Consider the following 20403-nt stretch of genomic DNA (forward strand, 5'->3'; position numbering starts at 1 on the left):
TGTCTTAGGAAACCTAAAGTGATTTGTTTCAGATAAATCTCTTGGTAAGCAAAAAGCAATTAGCTTCATTAAATGCATATGTAGCTTCTCTTTCAGTATACACTCAGGCAGATTTGTTCTGTCCTTAACTTTCAGATACTGAGGTTTTGCCAAGGTAAAGCAGTGTCTTTATGTATTGCTTTCTTTTTTTTTTCTTTTTTTTCATATAGTCATAGAAAATTTCATTTTTCCTTCCCACTGTGGAAGAATGAGAGCAGGCATTGCAATTAGCTGCTTAACGTTGATCAAGACAGTTGATTAATTTTTAATCATTCAGTGACAAGCTGAATCTATATGACTTTGTTTCTTTGACCACACAAGGAAAAAGAAAAGAAGAGCAATGTGGGGGAGCAATCTTGTCTCTTTTGACAGGATTTTAAAGAAGAATTAAATGCTGTGTGGACTCTGAATATCATAAAGATTGCATCACATTTAGTTTCCCTTTTAGCCCTGCCACCTTTTAAATTTATTTTCACACCTTTTGTGTCAACCCTAGATGTACAGCAGAAGTCAAATCTCTCTTCTTGTGCTTCATATAGTTCCCTACCTTTGGCCAAGGGGGTGTTTGGTGTCACTGATCTACAGGCATTGACTTGACTCTGCAATTAAGCAGCCCTGTTGTTGGTCTCAAGTGTAATCGCTTGTACCCCTTTTTCCTTTCTAGAGCTCTTTTGTGCAGTGGTGTTTTTAAGACCCATGTACTAGTGAGATGTATGCGATTAGACACAATGCAGGTTCCTTTCTGAAGCTCTTGATTCATGTCAGTGAGGACTTGGAAGGTGCCTTCTCTATCTCCCTGCCAGCTGTAGTGTAGCATGGTAGTAGAGCTGTCAGCTGAAGAGCCTGCTGTTTTGAGGCCAGCCCTGTTACAAACTTACCTAGTCCAAATTAACCTAGAACAGGAGCAGGTGGCAAGGGCTATTTCCCTGCATTCAGCAGGACCACATGTAGAACGGGACCTCATGGTTATGTGCTGCTGGTGACTTTTTTATTTAATAGTTAAAGAGATGTACTTAGTGTATTGGTGAGATTTATGATGTACAAATGTCAGAAGAGAGAGGTTCATTTCTTGAGGGCAGTAGCTTTCATGATCTAAGCTTCTAACTGTATTTATCTGTATTGCTGGGTGTTGCAGTACTATTGAGCATCTCTGACCTTTCAGATAAAGGTAATCCATGTTATTTAAGAAGGTAAAATAGCCTTTCATCTGTTTCAACAATATTCTCTCTTGAGAGGATATTACTTCTTAAGTATTTTAACAGAATGGTAAGAATTACTAATTAAATTCCAAGAAATAATTTGTTCAGTTTATCTGATGTAGAAGAAGCCTTCATTTATGTCTTACTATACTAGAGAAAAGAGAAGTAGAAAATATTCAGTATTTTCTGTATAACAGAGCAAGTTTGCATATCAAGATGACTCATGTTAGATGTTGTGCTTTTTTTTTTTTTAACAAATTGTCCTTTCCCCCAGAAAAAAATATTGGTATGTCTGTCCCTTTCCAATACACCCCTAATTTATGCAGGAATTTATGCAGTACAGTGAATAGTTTTCCATTTTGATGTTATGCTCTTGGAAAAATGAAGCAGTGGCAAATCTTTATAAGATTAATACTTTGGGTCAGGTTTTTTTTATTTTTTTTATTTGAGGCCCAAGAAGATTTTTCAGAGTCTTCAGAGCCATCCTTTCTAGAAATAGGAGCTGAGCATATTTGCTGAGTATTTGTGGTCCTAAGTGAACCTAATGGACTGCGTGAGGTTCAAGAAGGCCAAGTGCAAGGTGTTGCACTTGGGACAGTCTGAGGTATGTATACAGACTGGAAGGGAAGTCATTGAGGGCAGCCCTATGGACAAGGTCATAGGACCTTCTCCTGGGGAGTGAACATTTGGACATGAGCCAGCAGTGTGCGCTTGCAGCCTGGAATGCCAACTGTATCCAGGGCTGCATCAGCAAGAGGGGTGGCAGCAGGGAGAGGGAGAGGATTGTCCGTCTCTACTGTGGCCTCCTGAGGCCCCCTCTGGAGTACTGCATCCTGCATGCAGGAAAGATGTGGAGTGGGGGCTAGAGGAGGGCCATGAATATGATCAGGGCTGGAGTACCTCTCCTCCAAAGACAGGTTGAGAGAGTTGGGCTTCTTTAACCTGGAAGAGAAAAGGTTCTGGGAAGACCTCATTGCAACTTTCCAGTGCTTCCAGGGAGCTTATACACAGGAGGGAAATCAACTTTTTACATGGGTTGGTAGAGATAGGACAAGGGAGAACTTTTTTTTTTAACTGAAAAAGAGGAAATTGAGAGGTTGGGGAACTTCTTTACTTGATGGAGTATTGAGGCACTGACGAAGGCTGCCCAGAGAGGCTGAGGATGCCTCATCTCTAGAGGTGCTCAAGGCTAGGTTGGAGGGGCCCTGGGCAGTCCAAGCTTGTGTCTGATTTAGTGGTTGGTAACCCTGCTGGTAGGGGGCTTGGGGCTAGATTATTTTTGAGATCCCTTCTAACTCAAGTCATTCTGTGATTCATACTAGCATATTTTACTAAGAATTATTCATATTGGCATATTTTACTTAGAAAAAGGCTGAGATTTGCTTGGATTGGGAAGAGGCCTGAACTCAGTCTTAAAGATCTGCTTAAGAATAAACAGTGAGTTTGTAGGCTGTTGTTTATTGGGAAGCGATGCTCAAATAAACCAGTTACAGAAAGACAGCAGCAAAAGGACCAGATAAATAGTTTGTTCTGCCTTGAGGGGGGATGAACTGTAGAACATTCCTGACAGATTTGTCCAGCCTTTATTCTGAGATCTCATTTATAAAGATTTCTTTTGCCATCTACTTCAGTGTTTAATGTGTGCTTTTAGAATATTGTAGATCAAGCCAGATTTTTTTTTTTGCTACAGTTTTGTTACAGATGTTTCTGTCAAGAAGCAGAAAAACTATTTCCTCTTTTTGTGACCAGCTCTCTTTTTGAAAGTCTTTGAAGTGTTTTTGAGCAGTCATGTCCTTTTGATACATCATATTTTTCTAACCCTTATGCTTTCTATAGTGATTTCCTTTGGGCTCTGCAAACAGTTTGTCAGTAAATAGTTCTAGTACGTAGTAAACTGCATTTTTTAAGTCAGTATACTGTAAATGCCTTTATTCCTGGAAAGAACAGGTTTGTACCTTGATTTTATAAGTTGAGTGCTGAACGTATTTTTCATTTAGTTGGAGGTTCTGTGGGAAATCATAATAAAATCTTAAAATGTCTGTATCTTTCATTCATCTTATATTGTTGTTGGGTGTATTTTCTCTAGCCAGAAAATGATCTGCCATGCACAAAGTGATATATGTCTGTACCAAAGGCCTGAAAATGCTGATTTCTTACGCTGCACCAAGAATGCGCCAATCTTTGTGGAAAACTGCACAATGAGCTTTTTATATATGTAAGCTACCTAAAAATCTCAGTGTTCCCCATTGGATTAAATGCAATATCTTATTAGTGATCTTAATTTCTGAAAACCTGAGATTCTTCATCTGGAAAGCTTGAAGAAAGTATTGGCAAGATTTCTGTGAGAAGTCTGTCACAAAATTGTCCCTGGATTGTAAAAAGAAAAAAGAAAATCAGAATGGAAGATAAACTTCATTCTTACGTGAAGTAACTGAGAAGGGAAAGCGATGAATGTGGAGTTCTAAATATGGAAAAAGACACTGATTTAAATGATTCTTGTTTGATAATGTAACCGATTCAACCAACTTTGCTTGAATGTTTGTATTTGTTTTTGCTTGCATGTGTATGTTCAAGTTTAATTAAAAACATTTTGACTTGAAATCTCTATAGCGCCTTGCATCTAAATTTGTTAGGACTGACAAACGTCAGGATTTCTTAACGTTTATATGACAAGTTCTTGAGGGATCTCTGCCCAGCTCTGCAGTGCTGCCAGCTCTGAGAAGCACAGCACACAGGAACTGGCCCCACATCCAGCAGCCTTAATTTAATAAGCTGCAGAATGACGTGGCGGTTTGTTCACATCCCGTTATTTGAAGGGGGTCTGGATAATGCCCATAGTAGAAGCAGACTGGAAAAGCTGCAGAAACTGTGATAGCTTAACATTCAGCTACCATGTTTGTTCAGAGTATGTGAGAATGGTCACAACCACTGAAGCACTGCTAATTTAAATCCTGCTGAAAAAGGATTCTGCCAGCCACAAGCTACGAGATAGCACTCTAGAAATATTTCACAAATGGATGTGGATTTCTTATTTCCACCTCCAAGTATCAAGGGGAAAAAAATACGAAAGTAAATCAGGGAGCCCTGTGGTATTTCAGTTATGAAAAAGAGGTAGTATTTTTGTGAAATATTTCTCAGCAATCAACTGTCCTCCCAGATATCCAGTGAGGATTGTCCCTGTAGAATACATTATAACTTCAGAGTAGTTCTTTATGGAAGTGAGGTGGGCTGTCCTGTGTTGTTGAGGATGAGCTACAGGGGAAATGAGAGTATTTATGGACACCCTTTAGCAACTTGATGGACTTAGGGTAACAGCCAGACTAGGTGCAGGCAGTACTTTTTGTAGGTTTTTAATAAAATCCTTGAAAAGGAGAAGATAATTCTAACTACACTGAATTTAGTATTGCTGTAGATAACTTGGAACCAAGGAACCAAAATGCAATAAAATATTTCCTACTGTAAGCTGGAGAACAAGTTTCTCCTTTTCCTCAGGAGACTTTCAAATTGTGTGTTGAAGAAGAGGTGCAGCCTCCTGAATACCCTGGAAGCAAGGCATTTGATATTGCTTGTCACTTCTTTTTAAGTCTCAAAGGAGAGCTTTTCTGCCATTTTAAGTGATACATTGTGGAGTTTGTATTGGTATGATGTTGGTGTTATGGAGTATCTAGTTTCCCCAGCTACCTGATGGGAAAGGACTAAAAGCAGCTGACACTGTTATAGTGCATAATAAAGAGAGCAAGCTGTTTTTTGGATGAAAGTCATAGAATGATAGAATGGTCTGGGTTGAAAAGGACCACAATGATCATCTAGTTTCAATCCCCTGCTCTGTGCAGAGTCACCAACCATCAGACCAAGCTGCCCAGAGCCACATCCAGCCTGGCCTTAAATGCCTCCAGGGATGGGGCATCCACAATCTCCTGGGGGAACCTGTTCCAGTAATATTACTAGTGGGGTGGAGGACTGGAAGTCTGCTTTACAAGAAAAAAAAAATAATAATAATCTGTGGATTTGTTGGCTGTGTCTTGATTAGTTTCTCTTTTTTGACATAGCACTTTTTTTTTTTTTGTGTAATCTGGACTAGGAAGCCTGCTTTGGCAAGGGGGTTGGACTAGATCTCTAGTGGTCCCTTCTAGCCTCTACAGTTCTGTGGTTCTGTGAGTTGGGAGAGTTCCAGTAGTGGCTGGAGATGGAGATAATGTAATTTGTCCCTGCCGAGACTGTGCAAGAAGCATAGAGCAGTGTGTGGGAAGAATTCAAGTTGCCTTTCATGTTAAGCTTCAAGGAACACAAGCTGGAGCAACTAAAAATGAGGGAAGCTCCCATTGCAGTGTGACACCTCGTGTCCAGCTGGAAAGGGCTCTTTCAGGAGCTCTGGGCAGCTTTTGGGTCATCGAGATTTTAAAACAGAAGTGTTGTCTGTTGGTGATGTCTCTGCACGTCCAGCGTTCCTATAAAGTATCCTGGATGTGGTACCGTCACCTGAACTGGGAGATGTGAAATTTTGGTTTTTGTTATCTATGTAATAGTACTGTATTTCATGGTCAGAAACATAAAGATGAAGGTGATGCTTAAACAAGTTCCCATTCCACAACCTGGATTTTGCTGTAGCTTTGACACATATTTCTCATAACAAACTGGTGGATCTTTGTGCTAGAAAGATGTGTAGTCATGATGGAGCACCTGATCAGCTATGTTTAGGTGCTGGCGAAACCAGTGTAGCACAGCTGGGTTTCTCTGATGCCTTTTGAGCAGTTCTCCATGCCTTACTTCTCTTGGTACATGAGGAGATTCTTAAAGGTAAGAAGTCTGTTAGTACATGGAATTAAGTGGAATTGGCTGCTTTTTCTTGAAGCGTTTTCATGTGCTGTTCTTACTTACTCATACACTATTAGGCTTGGAAGGTTGTCATCAAATCTCAGCTTATTGAAGCAGCTTAACTGCCTTTTTATTTTGTATCATAGGAAGGGAACCACTTTTAGATTTTATTTATTTATTACTTAGTCTGAGTTCTTTTGTTTGAAGTAAGTTTTTGGCTGGGAAAAATTAGCATATCTCTGGTCAGCACCAAAAGTGTCATATTTCTGGTGCGTGTTGGTAAGCTCTACCAGGTCTGTAGTGTGGTATGGCTTATTTCTTCCTGTACTCCAAGTCAAACCCATATCTTTAGTGTATCTTAGACTAAGCATTAATTGAGTAGTGCATTGCAGCTTGACCAGAAAGCAGGAGCTTTTCTGTTTGCTTTTTTCATCTTTTTTTTTTTTTTTTTTTCATTAAAGTACTGCTGTTCTTGAATTTAAAAAAAAAAAAAAAAAAAGACTTTGAGAGGTCTTGGAAAGCCTTTTAAAAAAAAGGTCACCAGGTGCTTCTCATTGGTGTTTGACAGATTGAAAACAGATTTTCAGCTGTTCGGAAACAGCACTTGTTCATGTCACTGATTTGTGGGATGTTTGGCAAGTGATTGGGCTTCCTATTCCCTGGTCCCTGCCTGTTTCATACCTGCTCGGAGCAGCAGTCGAAAGGCAGATAATTATTAGGGTTTTACCTTCAACTTATGTTTCTGATTACTGCGATGACAAAATATTCATGTATATCGGAAGACTGTCTTCCGTGCTATGTACATAATTTAGCTTTTCTGTTTTATGTGAGGATCACAGCTGCCTCTGTAGATGTCTGATTATAACCAGTTGTGGTATCAGAGAAAAAGAAAAAAAAAAGTTTACAAAAAAAAAAAAAAGGAAAATGTGTACAGCTGGTGAAAGAACAGTAAATTGCTGCTGTCCTTGGAGTGAAGATGAGTTCGGTAACATGGTAGATATTTTTTCATCTTAACTTCTGTGATACTGCAGAAGTACTCGTTTCTGGAAATATTGACTCAAACTGGTAGGAGATGAGGAGTTTCTCCTTTCTTAAAGGAAATCAATTACGAGATATTTTTTGGATTGAGTTTTTCCTGCAAGATTCAAACCTTCATCATGTTGGAGAGAGTTTGATGTATCGTAGACATAAGAAAAGAGAAAAATATTTTGCTTCTCTGGGTTATTTTTACACAAATCAGCAGTTTATTTCCTCTAAGTGCTTTATCCAGCATGCACATCCCTTTACTATTGGGTGATTTTGAATTAGCTTTATAAAGATTACATGGATAGACACAGCATTGTCGTCGTTAATAGAAACCTGTGCAGTGAGGTCTATGAGCTGCAAGATCTCTAACAGTGCCAGTGACAGTGAAGTATGGCCTTATCGAAAGGAGAATTCATAAGAGGCTGCCCTGGGACACTGCACCACTATCCTTCTGTGTATCCTGACAATGTTATCTGTCCTCTCAGTACGGAGTATCAAATGTCTGTCACGAGTACAGAAATTAATTTAATGTCACCTGAAGACATGCAATTAATCTTTTAGAGGTTTTCATAATACCTTTACAGAAAGAGTTGCCAGTTTGGCGGATTTGGATTTTGGGGTTTAGCAGAAGATAAGGAAAATTAATTTTTCATCAGGGTTAATACAAGCTAGCAGGGCCACAAAGGCAGAGAAAAATGGTTTGGGAATTTGTCAAGTGTTGTCACTCTAGAATAATGCTGCTTAACGTCTGATAGGTGTAATCAAGAGTTGAGATTTCTATAGAGGGGGATTAATCAATTTGCTCACTACAGAATGTGAGTTGGTGATACCATTCCTTCATGGGGTTTAAGAATGAAAATAAGATTTGATCTGTCAAATTGCAGGAAGCTCTGACATTATCAATAGGCATTTTTATCAGTACATTTTAAAGCATTTGTTATAAATAAATTTGTCCTGCTAATGTTGGTGGCAAATAAACTTCATCTTCATAACAAAACTGTCATCATGATTATGATAGAGTGCAAAGCTTCAGCTCACTAAATTCAGGCAGTATCATACAATTCTGGTCTTAGAATTTGTGATCTCGTATTTGACAGAATGCTCTTTATGCTTCTGAATGCACAACGCTGGCAAGCGAGAGCATGTCAATATTGGAAAACAGCCTTGATTAGTATCAGGGCATTGCTTCTAAAACTCATGGCCTTTGTGAATGACATCATTTCTCTTTTTTGTAAGTCTCCAGTTTCAGATTAAGTGGTGCAGATTCTTCCACAGTCAAGTTTGAAAAATACTTATTATGTAGATCAGATTTTTTTTTTGCCTTGATCTTTCGAGTTTTGCTTAGTTATACACAGTAGGGAATAAGAAAAACATATTTCCTTCGTTGGCTTGCAGACAGAATGAAATTCACTTATCTGTAGAGGACTTAAGAGGAAGTTTGCATTATAAAATTGAAGGTAGTCATCAGTCTCAGGTGCTAGCATAGGACTGGGTTGAACTGGAAAGTGTTCTACCTGGCTTCAGCACTTTCAGGTTGTATGAAGCAGGCTATGATGATGGCTAGATGAATCTTTGAAAGATCTAGAGTTGTCCAGTACATCCCAAAAAGGCTCTTGGGAAAAAAAAAAAAAAAAAGAAAAGAAAAAGATAAAAATGTACTTCGACAACACTTAAAGCATCTCAGTCTATTCCTACGTGTTTAAATGAGAGGGGAAAGGTGATGTAAGCTAATGAAAAAATAGCATTAAGAAATTAAATCCTGAAGAAAAAGTTGATTTCAGATGAGTTGGAACTGAGATATTTTACGCAGAGGAAATGTTAGCAATTCGACTTCTATGACTCAGATGTCATTTTGGGTAGCTTCTGCAGTACTATCTTGCTTCACTTACCTGTAGCTTTACTGTATGTTTTAATTTACCTGCTTATTTCTGCCTCCCTAGTGAACGTCGGGAGTCAGCACAGGCACAGTCCTATTATGCCAATCTACCAGTGTTAATATTCTGATACGAACGTGTGGCTCTAAGTAATGTTCAGAGGATTGGTGGCTTTAAGACCAGATGATAAAGCTCTTTATGGGTGTTTTGCTTAAGATTTACTTCTTCATTTGCATTCCCGAAGAAGCCAGCAGTTATCTCCCTTATAAGTTTAAAAGATGATAATGGTGGCAATTAAAATGATGGCAAATTGGAAGTGCCATCTTTTAATTTAATACTATGTAGATTTTACTCATTTTGGTTTTGACACTGCTTGACATCTTTAGCAGCAGTTCTTTCTTTAGCTGGATAAGATTGTTACCTGAGACTTTGTTGTTTCACTTGTTGAACACATACTGACCTAGGAGCCATGTTTTTGGTTTTTGTTTGACTTGTTTTGTTTTTAATTTAAGAAAGACACCAAATTTTGTCTTCAGTTACAGCCAGGAGAGCTGTACATGAAGCCGTGTATTGCTGTCAGGGAGCTCAAGCCAGCTCAAGAAGCAGTGTTTTTAGAGCAGGATTATAAAGCCAGGTTTTGCTTCAGCTGTCTATTTTTTCCTTTCTTGTTGCAGGAACCAGCAGGCTTTGCTCCTTCCCTATTTCTTACCCTGTGGATTTCCTTTATTGTTTTTTTTTACAGGTTTTCATGCTTCTGAGATGTATTAACTTACAAAAAGTCCAGAGATGCTTCCACCTTCTAGATTGACATCCGAGAGAATTTTGCAGGCACATTGTGTTAACAGTTGAAACCCACAGACTGGGTTTCAGCCCAGGTTGGGTCTTGACCTATTAGAAACCCCAGCAGGAAGCGTATCCCACCATATTCCTCATGAATGCGGACCCATATTGTGTGTTTATGTGTTTGTTTTGTGTGATCGTGTGTTTCCTGCTGTATTTTGAACGGTTTTATTTGGTGATAATTGAGCTTTCCAGTTAAATATTGGGTGGTTGTTGGCCATCCTAGCCTTTATGGGAAATGAATGCTTGCTTTTGAAGTCTCCATAATGAGCATGTATGATGTGTTTTGTACCGGAGGGCTTCACTTGCACGCTGTTCATATGTACAGGAATCATTTTTGAGTTTGGAGAGACACAGTTGCAAGTATTTATGGTTGTTTTGCACAGCAGGCATTTAGCATAGATTAGATTTGAACTCCCAATTCTTAGGATTAAATTCCTGCTAGAATTTTTGGTTCTTTTTGGTTTTATAATCTTCCAGCTGCTGTAAGGTTGGATAAAGGAAATTATCTGACCAGAGCATAAGGCTTATGCTGCTATTTAAATCCTCTTCACTTTAGTGTTATTTCAGTACTGGTTTCTTGTACAGGTTTACAGGTCTGTTGCTTGTTTTTGTTTCTTTTTTGAGCTGTAGTCGAAGACAGACTTTGAAGGAAAAGCTTTATTATTTCCTTCTAGTGACTGATCTCAAAGGTTTATGTACAGAATTTTATGTGAAGCCACATTTAATGTGGAGCCATTCATTTTAGCAGAAAGAAAGTGAATGTGATGAGAAATAGAGAAAAGATGGCATTTTCTATTGTTTTCTCACTGTGGATACTGTGGAAGAAAGCCCTTAGGTAGGAAGAGCTCCAGGACTCCCTGTGCCAGGTTGTGTTTTTGAAGTGTAGATGGTACGAGGCAGAGATGAAGCCAATTTGGGGGGATTTGACTTGTGTGGGATTTAAGTTCTTGAGAAGTTGTTGCCTGCATATGCTTGATAATACAGAGTATGTATGTGGTTTAGGGATTTGAGTTGCACGCTAGTGAACTTGAGAACATGAGGATATCCCAGATAACACCTTACTGGGCTACTTCTCTTCAATGGCTGTGGGGAGACGTAATAACAAGCAGCCCGCAGTAGGTGTTCCTGTTGTGTAATGCTGGTAGAGGTGTCATGGTTTATATTTCCACTAAAGATAAGATTTATATTTCCACATGGACCATAAACGTGCTCCCTCTGCAGCCTTGTATTTTGTCTCCTTATCTGCAGAAAATGGTGTCGGTTCAGTTGATGCCCTCTGGTTAGTGACACAGAGTACAGGTGCAGAAAGACTTTTGACTCATGAGTATTTAAAGGAAGGGAAAGAAATTATGTAAACAAAGATGCTTCAATAATTTTGCTTTTTTTTTTTTTCTTCAGACATGCCTTCTATTTGAGAGCTTTTGAAGGTTAACCTGGGGTTTTTCATGGGCTTAGGCATAGACTGTGTTTATTTGGCTTGACTCTTGGTGTTACAGTGGTGTGTGATTGCGGGTTAATGAATTTCCACTGCCTGGCTCCCTTGGTGCTTGGGTGCATCTCAGGGCTTTAAGTGCTGTGGGCCTTCCAGCTGTTTTAGCAGCTCCAATCAATGGTGAGTGTGCTCCTAGTTAAATCTTACAATGCAGTGAGCTGCTTTAAAAAGAAATAAACACAGGGTTTGCTAATACTGGCAGATTGGAGTTCTGAAGTGGAGTCCAGCTTAAGTATAAATTCTGCTGTTGAAGCCATGCAGAAAGCATGCAATAATTCAGAGGACTTTACAGAAGCACAAGTACCTTATCTGTTGTCAGGCTCAAACAAGGTATTGCTTCTGCTGTCTGTTGTTCCATGGGATGTTTTTCAGTGACTGCCCTGATTTGCTGGCTAGACACAAGCTCAAGAATTTCTGGACAATGCTCTCAGACATATGGTCTGATTTTGGGTGGTGCTGTGTGGAGCAAAGCTCAGTGATCCTCAGTGGGTCCCTTCCAACTAAGGATAGTCCATGATTCTACAAATTGCCCTTCTGTTTGTAGAGAAAGCTGAACTGCAGAGGCAATGCAAGCAAATCACTTATCTCCCAGTGCATTCACCTTTTATTTGTGCTGTATGTGCACTGCAATTAGAGGTGTAGTGGGGAGAGTTAGGGGTCATTGGATCAGAGGGGGAGTGAGGTGTTGTTAGTGCTTGTGAGTGTAAATATTTGTAGTAAAGTGTTTTAAACCAAACAAAAAAATCCTGGGGGGAAGAGCTGTTCTAAATGCTCCAAACATGGGCAGTGTTGGGGGACAGAGATAACTTACGAGGCTGCTGTTATAGGAACAGACAGCGTAAACATACACTACAAAATAAATACTGGTTTCTAAAGAGAAGTTGGACTTGTAAAGATGAGCAGAGTGTTCGACTGGCTTTTCCAGCTCTCAGAGTTTCCTGTAATGTGTACATCTCTGTGAAAGAAACAAAACAAAAATAATATTAATAACCCAAACGTAGTTCACATGTAACCCTGGGAGGAAGAATGATTTGGAAAGAGAAATGAAAATACCTTACCTATTTGGATTTGAACTTAGTGGTCAGCAATGAAGTAAAGCATAATTTCCAGGCTGAGCCCTTCTGCAACTGCCCCTGGTTTGTTTAATGGGCAAATCGATGAGTGCTCGCTGCGCTAAGTGAGCTGATGTCACAGGAGGTTTCTCAGGGCGAGCGTTTGCACTGCGTAGACATTGAGCCGCGTGTTGTGTTGTTGATTTCAGCAGGGGGGAGAGGACGCTGGCTTTTTTCACCCAGAGGGCCAGCCCCAGCGGCCTCAACAACCTCTGGAGCCGAAACAGCAGCCAGTGCGGAAGGTCACATTGACAAAGGGAATGCAACAGCAGCAGCACCAACAGCAGCAGGCACTGATCCGTTCAGCAGCTCCTCAAGGGGTCAAAAACATCCAGGGAATCCATCAACCTAAAAAGGTGATTTTTAGATGCATATTGCTGCTAGAAGTTGTACTGTTGAGCTGTGTTGCTATATTCATAACTAGCATTCTGTTTGTCAATTACTAGCGCAGGGCTGCATGACCCAGGAGATGCATAATTGCATATAAAGCGTTTAATCTACAGAGGCCCGTTTGTATCCAGCACAGACTGGTGATGCCTGCAAGTTGTTTTGTCTGATGGCTTTCTGGCCAGCACAGTAGTCCCTATGGGAAAGGCGTGTGTCTCATGATAGCTACTATAGGAACGGTATCCAACGTGCTTTCTGACTTAAAAAACAAGAGTTATTCTGAAGTGTTTAAGCTTTTATTCACTAGGGTACACAACAATGGTTTCAGGATGCTCTTTGGTTGATTCTCAAAGGTGGTGTTGCTCAAAATAGTTGGTGAGCTCATAACGAGGTTTTCACACTCGTCACTCACTGGGAGGAGGCAGGGAGATCATTCACGCTGCACTGCTGTGTACTTTCTGTTCATTTTCAAGCTGAGATGCTCCCTGAAAATAACAGGGATTTGGGCTTCTAATTTATTTGTTGGTTTCAAACTGTAAACCATAACCTTCCTGCTTCATCTAAGGATAAGATTTCCTTGCTGATGCAGAGAGGAAGAGTTGCTGACCTTTGATAGGCTTTCCAAGCATGAATCCTGCTCCAAAAGAGAAAGTGTTGAGTGTTAACTCAATGTTACGTGTTAATTGTTTAACGTTTGTTACTGTTTCATTGTTAATATTTCTCTCTCTAACCATTCAACCTTGAATTTACAAGAACGGTCACACATTTTCTGCTCTGGAAAATACTGTGGTTCCAGATCCTATAGGATTTGGGGGAAAAAGGAGCTTTAAAAAAAAAAGTTGTTCACTATACACAGGACTCCATCCTGATAACAGACTAATGGTTGGTATAATAGAGACTGGAGGCACTTGGGGCAGTTTGCTGATCTCGTGGGTACATTAAATTTATCTTTGGACTGAGATGAGAAAAGGAAGAAGAGGTATTGCTGTTTTTGTTGGCTAGACTCAAAATGTGGGAGCCAAGCATGTGTATTTTGGTGTGGGACCTTTATTCTTGGCTAATTACGTGAAAGCTGAGGCTTTTAGCCTTGATATCATCTCTAACTCTCTGTCCCTCTAAATTAAGTTTGTATAAGCTGTGGATGGATGTGTTAATATGTGACCTTTCAAATAAGCTAACAGCAACAAGCTGTTTTAAATCAACATGTACATGAATCAAATTTTAAAGTAAATTGCTAACTTTCACATCATCTGTCAAACGTAGTTAACAGAAACACTGGGTAAGTAAATCAAAATACTGTTACTTTTGTTGTTGGCAGGTCATTATGCATGGGAGAGGCAGAGGAGTAGCAGGCCAGATGGGCCGAGGACGCTTGATGCCAAATAAACAGAACCTGCGAGTGGTGGAGTGCAAACCTCAGCCCTGTATTGTGTCAGTTGAAGGGCTTTCTTCATCAACTACTGATGTCCAACTGAAAAACCTGCTGATGTCAGTGGGACCCATTCAGGTAGGTCAACCTCGGTTTATAATTTTTGTGCCAAAAGTCTTTCATTCTGGAAAGCTCAATTAATTCTCTGACACTAAATACAATGTGTGTTTATTGGTAATTCATGTTTGAAGGCACCCCCTCCTCCACACACACACACACACACACACACACACACACACACACACACAAACACAACACCTGATAGCAAAGACAAGCACATGATTATATTGCAGCAGAGGAGGTACAGTAGAATTTTGCTAACCTCACATTCCTGCTGCAAAAGATTCTCCTTCGTTTTGAAGTTCTTGTACTGCCTCCATTGTTTCTATATGTAACATAAGCAAGTCCATTCTGTGGGCTTTTGTTAAAACCAAATTATATAAGAACAAATATGCTGTTGCTGTTTTTATTGTTGGCTTGCACCTACACTCTGTGATTCATGTTGTTGCAGTCCTAGGGTAACAGTATTTAATGAAGGCTACTCATTTCAGGTGTTACACCGTGTAGCACTATCTGCTTTTTCAAATGAAAACACATTCTGGTTCCAAGGATTTTCTGTATTTAGATCTCTCTTAAGGGGAGGGGTTTGTAAGCAAGGTTATGACATATATGGAGGTGTATCTGCTGCAAAGCTTCCTGAAGTGTCATGTCAGTAAAACTGACTTTAAGCAAAACCAGGAGGCTTTCAAAGCACTGAAAGGCTTATGAGACCATTTCTGCCTTTTTGGTACATTCAAAAATATCACTCAATGGATAATGAAACATACAGACGATTACAATGTTTTTTTTAACTTAATTTTTTCCATTTTGGGTGCTTGTTTTGACAGGCACAACATTTTCAGACAAATGCAATGCATTAATTGAAGCTATTCAGTTGCTCAGAGACTTGTTTATGAATAAGATTATCTCTCTGCTGTAGAACACAGTGCTTTCCTAGAGATGTACGCTCTGTCTCGCTTTTTCCCAATTTAGTAAATGGAATAAAGCTGAATTATTTATGTCGTCAATTCAGAGAGGTTTAATTTGTTTGTGAAGGCAAAAGTACTCTCACAAAATACTTTGTCCCTTCATGTTCTGTAGTACTCGAGGAAATATTCATACAGTTCCAAAACACGTTTAGTCAGTGTTTACTTGCTAAATCTTGCATGAGAATATTAGAAGGAGATTAATAGAAATCCTGCTAGGAAGCATTCAGAATTGAGAGAAGCAGTTGAGATGTGCTGAGGAATGTTTTCAGTACTTGCTGTATTTTTTTAGCAGACTGCAAACGGTGGTTTCTTAATGCAGTGTCACAGACCAGTTTAGGAGGGTATGCTTATAGGAAATCAAGTAATTTCCCAGGGGGATTTGATATATGCGTGTCTGTAACAGAACTTGTGTTCTTGCAGTAGTGTCAGCTGTACCTTTGGTAAGTTCTAAATCATCAACTTTCACCTTACTCTGTATATAGAAGTAGTACTTGAAAGAGGTGGCTGAATTAGCTATTGATGCTGGAGGCTGATAATTCTGCATTTCAAGTCACACTTTTAGAAGTCCAGAAATTTTTCGACTTTTTTGAGACTGTTATTTCACAAGTGTGGATAGTGAGGTATACAGGGGAGAAGTGGTCCTTTTCTGCATCCTTATTCTTCTTTAGACAGTAAAGTAATCATCCTGTGCAATTATTCCTGTCCTATAATTGTCTTTAATTTTCTTTCATCAGATTCTTCCAAGCATAAAGTAGCAGTGCAAATTCCCAGTATTGCTTTATAAAGATCGTAAATTTTGATGTCTTAAAAGCAATTAATAGTGGAGTGGGGAGCCACTCTTACGTATCAGAGGTGATTAGAATGCTGTGATTGTAGTTGTATTTTGAACGATTTTACAACTATGTGTTTTACTCTGATAATGTACGTAGTTATTGCTTTTCTGGTCACAGAAAGGGAGAACATTTTCCTTGTTGATGTGCTTCTCTTTGCTTTCTTAGACTGATAGTGCTACCTAGTGCTCAGTTGGAGGAAAGGCAGGTATCTGCACCAATGCTGTATGCAAAGCTGATTTTATCTTTAAGAGTAAAAGGCTTAGTAATGGAAATGACAAGCACATGTAGATGAGCGCGCCCAGAACACGAGTGCTCTTCCAGGATCAGCAGGGTTCTTCTCCATGTGACACAGCTCATGGGGTGCACAGCACTGCTCTGGTGACCTGTTTGTTCTTCATGCCTATAAAAAAAAAACAAAACATTTTCAGCTGTTGCTGCTGAGTCTCTCTCCATTGACTGTGGAAGAAGGCATGGTCAGTCCTGCCCTGTCCTTGGGCTGGGAGAGAAAAGAGCAACTCCACAATGAGCCTGTCCAGTTCAGCTGTAGAGCAGTGTGTGTGCTAGAGAAGCTCATCTTCATCTTGATCATAGATCATCCCTGTTGCTCATCTTGTTATTGTGAGATTATTGTGCTGCTGTTATCATACAGCTTGTTTGAATATTATTTTTCTGAATACTGGAAAGGAGTTGGTTTAAGAATAGAACGTGTGCAAAGGAGGAATTTGAGACCAGTGTGTAGGTCTAAAGGAATATCTGTAGAGGAAATGGTCATTTTATAATGTTCATTCTTTAGTAACTGCTAACAGTTCAGTTGTAGATAATGTCAGTGCTTCTGATGCTTTAGAGTTGTTAAATTTAATGTGTTTTTAAAAAAAGCTGTAGGCAAGCTCTCAATCAAAAGCATTGAGTGTTCATGAAATTCTGGCTGTTTGCAACTATTTCATTTTTCATCCTACTCAAGATCTGTATCTTCCAGTGACAGTGTCTAAAGAAACAGAAAAAGGAGATAATCAAGATCAATATGAGCTCTGTGCTTCCAAAATCCTTTTCATAAAATACTCCTTCCTGGCCCTGCACGTTTTTACTCTTTTAATACAGAGACTGTGTCAGGATGTAATTTCCCTTTTTCTACACCAGAGTCAAATGAGAAAATGCATAGAATGCCTCTGATCTCACCTTGATCTCGGGCTGGTCGCCAGTAAGAACCATATAGTAGATCTGGATGCCCTAATCTGTAAACTAACAAGTCATTTGAAATCCCCTAGTAGTTATTGCATTGTCAATCCTTTACACCCGAGTGGATCCGGGCAGGGGTTTTCATTCTCTGATGTCTGACTGAGTCAACTTAAAGAGAAAATGTGAATTAAGTTGTTTTTTTCAGAGCTGTGATGCTTGGAAGGATTGTGCTACTTCGTTTTAGGAACAGCTCGTAGAAAGAGGTTGTTGTGGAGTGCAATGTGACAACACTGAAATCTCCTGTCGAGGAAATTTCAGTGTCCCTGCATTATATGGGCAGTGAAGTAACTCTTGGTAGAAGCAGTGCATTTCCAAAGGCAGTGGTGTGTGGCTGGCCCTTCCCCAGCCTTCCCTGTCTCACCTTTGGCACACTGCAAAATCAGTAGTTAGTGAAATAATACTGAATTCAGACCAAGGGAATCATGATATGTACACTGAGAAATATAGATTCGTGCTTTGATGTTATAAGGGAGAACAGAAGGGAAAGGTTTATTTTAGTACTAGATATTTGAAAATATGTCAGTAGGAACATATGAAGACCTGTTTAATGGTCCTAGATCCTTAGCCCACTGCAGTCTATTCGAGACATTTTTGGGAATGTGATGCTGCTGGACAGCTGGCACTTCTTCCAAATGAATGATGTTTTTGCAGAGACTTGCAGAAGGACCAGTTGGCGTCATTGGTTCAAATGATATATAAAACCTTGTCTGAGCAAAGTAGAATTTCGCAAATGTTGCCTGTATTAAATATTGTGAAGTAAAAATATTTTCTTTGGAATGAAAAAAGTTCGTGGTTCCCACTAGCTGTCAGCTGCTGGAGAATTATTTTTTATTCTGATCTGGATTTTTCTGACCTTACATTGACAGTGGTTTCTCCAGCCTGCTCTTTCACTTCAAGGCTGCTTCTATGGAAATTTGTAGGAGGAATGTCCACAGTTTAATGCTTTAGGCAGATGGTTGAGCAGCCATTGAGGCTGATAGCCCAAAAATTAGATTTAACCGCTTCCTTTAAAATCACGTCGTTTCTGTTCATGAAATTAGCAATTAAGTAGAAAAACTCCTCTCTGAACATGGAGTAATCTCAACTAAAATTCATTTAGTTTCAAAAGCAAACAAGATCTGGAGTTAAAAATGTACAAATATTAATTACTTGATTTAATTATCTATAGGATCATTGCTGTTGCTATAAAATCTTCTCCAGAATTAGATGAGCAGTATGAAAGGAAATCATGAACATTTAAATCTCTCGTGATATGCAATATTCTGCTGGAAATAGAAATTAGGTACATTGTGGGAAGCAACAATCATACTGGAAACATTGCAGACAAGCATCTGTTTTCGTACTTGTTCTGCAATAGCTAAGATTATACTTAATGTATTTACAAATAATAAATACTCATACAAGTTAGTTAATGAAATATCTTACACAGTACTACCAGTAATTTTGGAAACTTGCTAAAGCATTCTTTACAAGTAATCTGGCTACAATACAGTGGGTGGTCTGTGTGGTGAACAGCTTTCTAGGAGGTTATTTCAAGATGACCTTGTAATAAATGTGTGAACACTCAGGCTATCCTGAAAATATGAATGCTGGAAATACTGACTTGATCACTGAAAGCAATGGCTGCCAAATTATTTCAGAACAAAAAAAAATGGCTTTTAAACTAATAAGGTAGTTTAAGATATTCAGAATTAACTAATTTTGTATGTATTTTCCTAGCATCTAGGAAAAACTTGTGGAGTAAGTCTATAAAGATAATGCCTTGAAAAAAAAAACAACACCTTTGAGGTATAAAATTCTGCAGATAACAAACTAAATCAGCTTCATCAGAATATTGCTGTTAGCATTGCTTAAGTGTAAGATCTAAGCTACGTATCCAGAATTCAAGGAGACAGAAATCATCCAGTAAGATGAATATGCAGCTATTTTATTTCAGGTTGCCACTGAAGTGGAACACTTGTTTGTATTCCCAGCCGATAGCCCATCTGTTCAGGCTCAGGATAGCAGCAGGTCAGGACCTACACACTCCAGCAAAATTGTACTGACTTGTTCTGTGCCTGACAATCAGCACTGTTGTTCCTTTAACCATGAAAGCGTAAAGTTCAGGGTTTAAGTTGCAATGTAAGGAAGTCTATATTGTCTCAAAATGACAGCAGACCTCAAGAGACTTCTGTTAGCAGGTATGAATGCAAGGTATGATAGGTAATAATTTGTTTGAAAACACATTGTTGTTGAGATATTAAACATGTTGATGTCCCATGTTGAGATATTAAACATTGTTGTCAGCAAAGGTATTGTGCTGGTTTTGCAAGCTATGGTGTTTGTATAGTCCAAGTAAATTAGCTTAGTAATTGTTTAATTTCTTCCTTGTTAAAACGAAGTGAAACCTTTTTTTAATACCTTAACAAGACAAACACGAAATTATTCTGCACCATTTTCTCTATTGTAATTTGAGTCTCTTGGAGGCTGAGTATATTTATGAAAGCTGTTTGAAGTAGAGTTTTTTGGACAGCTCTTCCAATTGGAGGTGGCGTGCCCATCTGTGCCACTTAGGTGGTTCGCATCTGGATGCATTAACCAGGTGAATGTGGGAAAATTATGATTGTTAGAGTTTACACTGGGGCTTTGAAATATAAAATACTGTCAGGGGAACTGAATGAAGGGGGAGTTTGTAAAGAAATGGTTACTGCTTCCATTGAAAAATCATCTGAAAACATTTTTTAAATCTTAGCGTTCAGTTTAGCCTGATAAGTGAGATGAAGAGAATGTATATTAACTACAGCTCTGTAGATTATAAGGGGCATCCGTAAAGAGGAAAATACAAACTTGAATACTTTCTCCATCCACTCCAGCAAATAACTTGTAGGAGAACTGAGTTTTCCAAGTTCCTTTTTAGATTCTTTGTTGAGCTTGACAGTATTCACGTTGGTAAAATGTACTTAGCCTTGTAATGAGCTTCCTGATTAAAAATCAGATCTGTTTAGTATTTTTTAAAGATAAATTCTATTCCTACTAGCTTCAACCAACAAACGGCAGTGACTTAGCTGAACCTTTTCTCTTGTAGCAAGCTTTCCAAAAGGTATGCAGTGC

At 39.1% G+C, this 20403-nt stretch overlaps 1 protein-coding gene across 6 annotated transcripts in view; it reads left to right on the top strand.

The window, feature by feature from the left end:
• Positions 1-20403, top strand: part of RBM33 (RNA binding motif protein 33) — a 93974-nt gene that overhangs the window by 64973 nt on the left and 8598 nt on the right. For 3 of the 6 annotated variants that reach the window (XM_085227016.1, XM_085227014.1, XM_085227017.1), the window contains exons 16-17: positions 12550-12756; positions 14106-14294. In XM_085227016.1, coding sequence (XP_085083142.1) covers positions 12550-12756; positions 14106-14294 — 396 coding nt within the window. Of the gene's footprint in view, positions 1-3324; positions 3844-12549; positions 12757-14105; positions 14295-20403 lie in introns of those variants that run through there. The other 3 variants (XM_085227015.1, XM_085227018.1, XM_085227019.1) reach the window with 3 other exon arrangements.

The sequence above is a fragment of the Meleagris gallopavo genome, chromosome 6 (genome assembly GCF_905368555.1).
Source record: "Meleagris gallopavo chromosome 6, MGAL_WU_HG_1.1, whole genome shotgun sequence".
Lineage (NCBI taxonomy): Eukaryota > Metazoa > Chordata > Aves > Galliformes > Phasianidae > Meleagris > Meleagris gallopavo.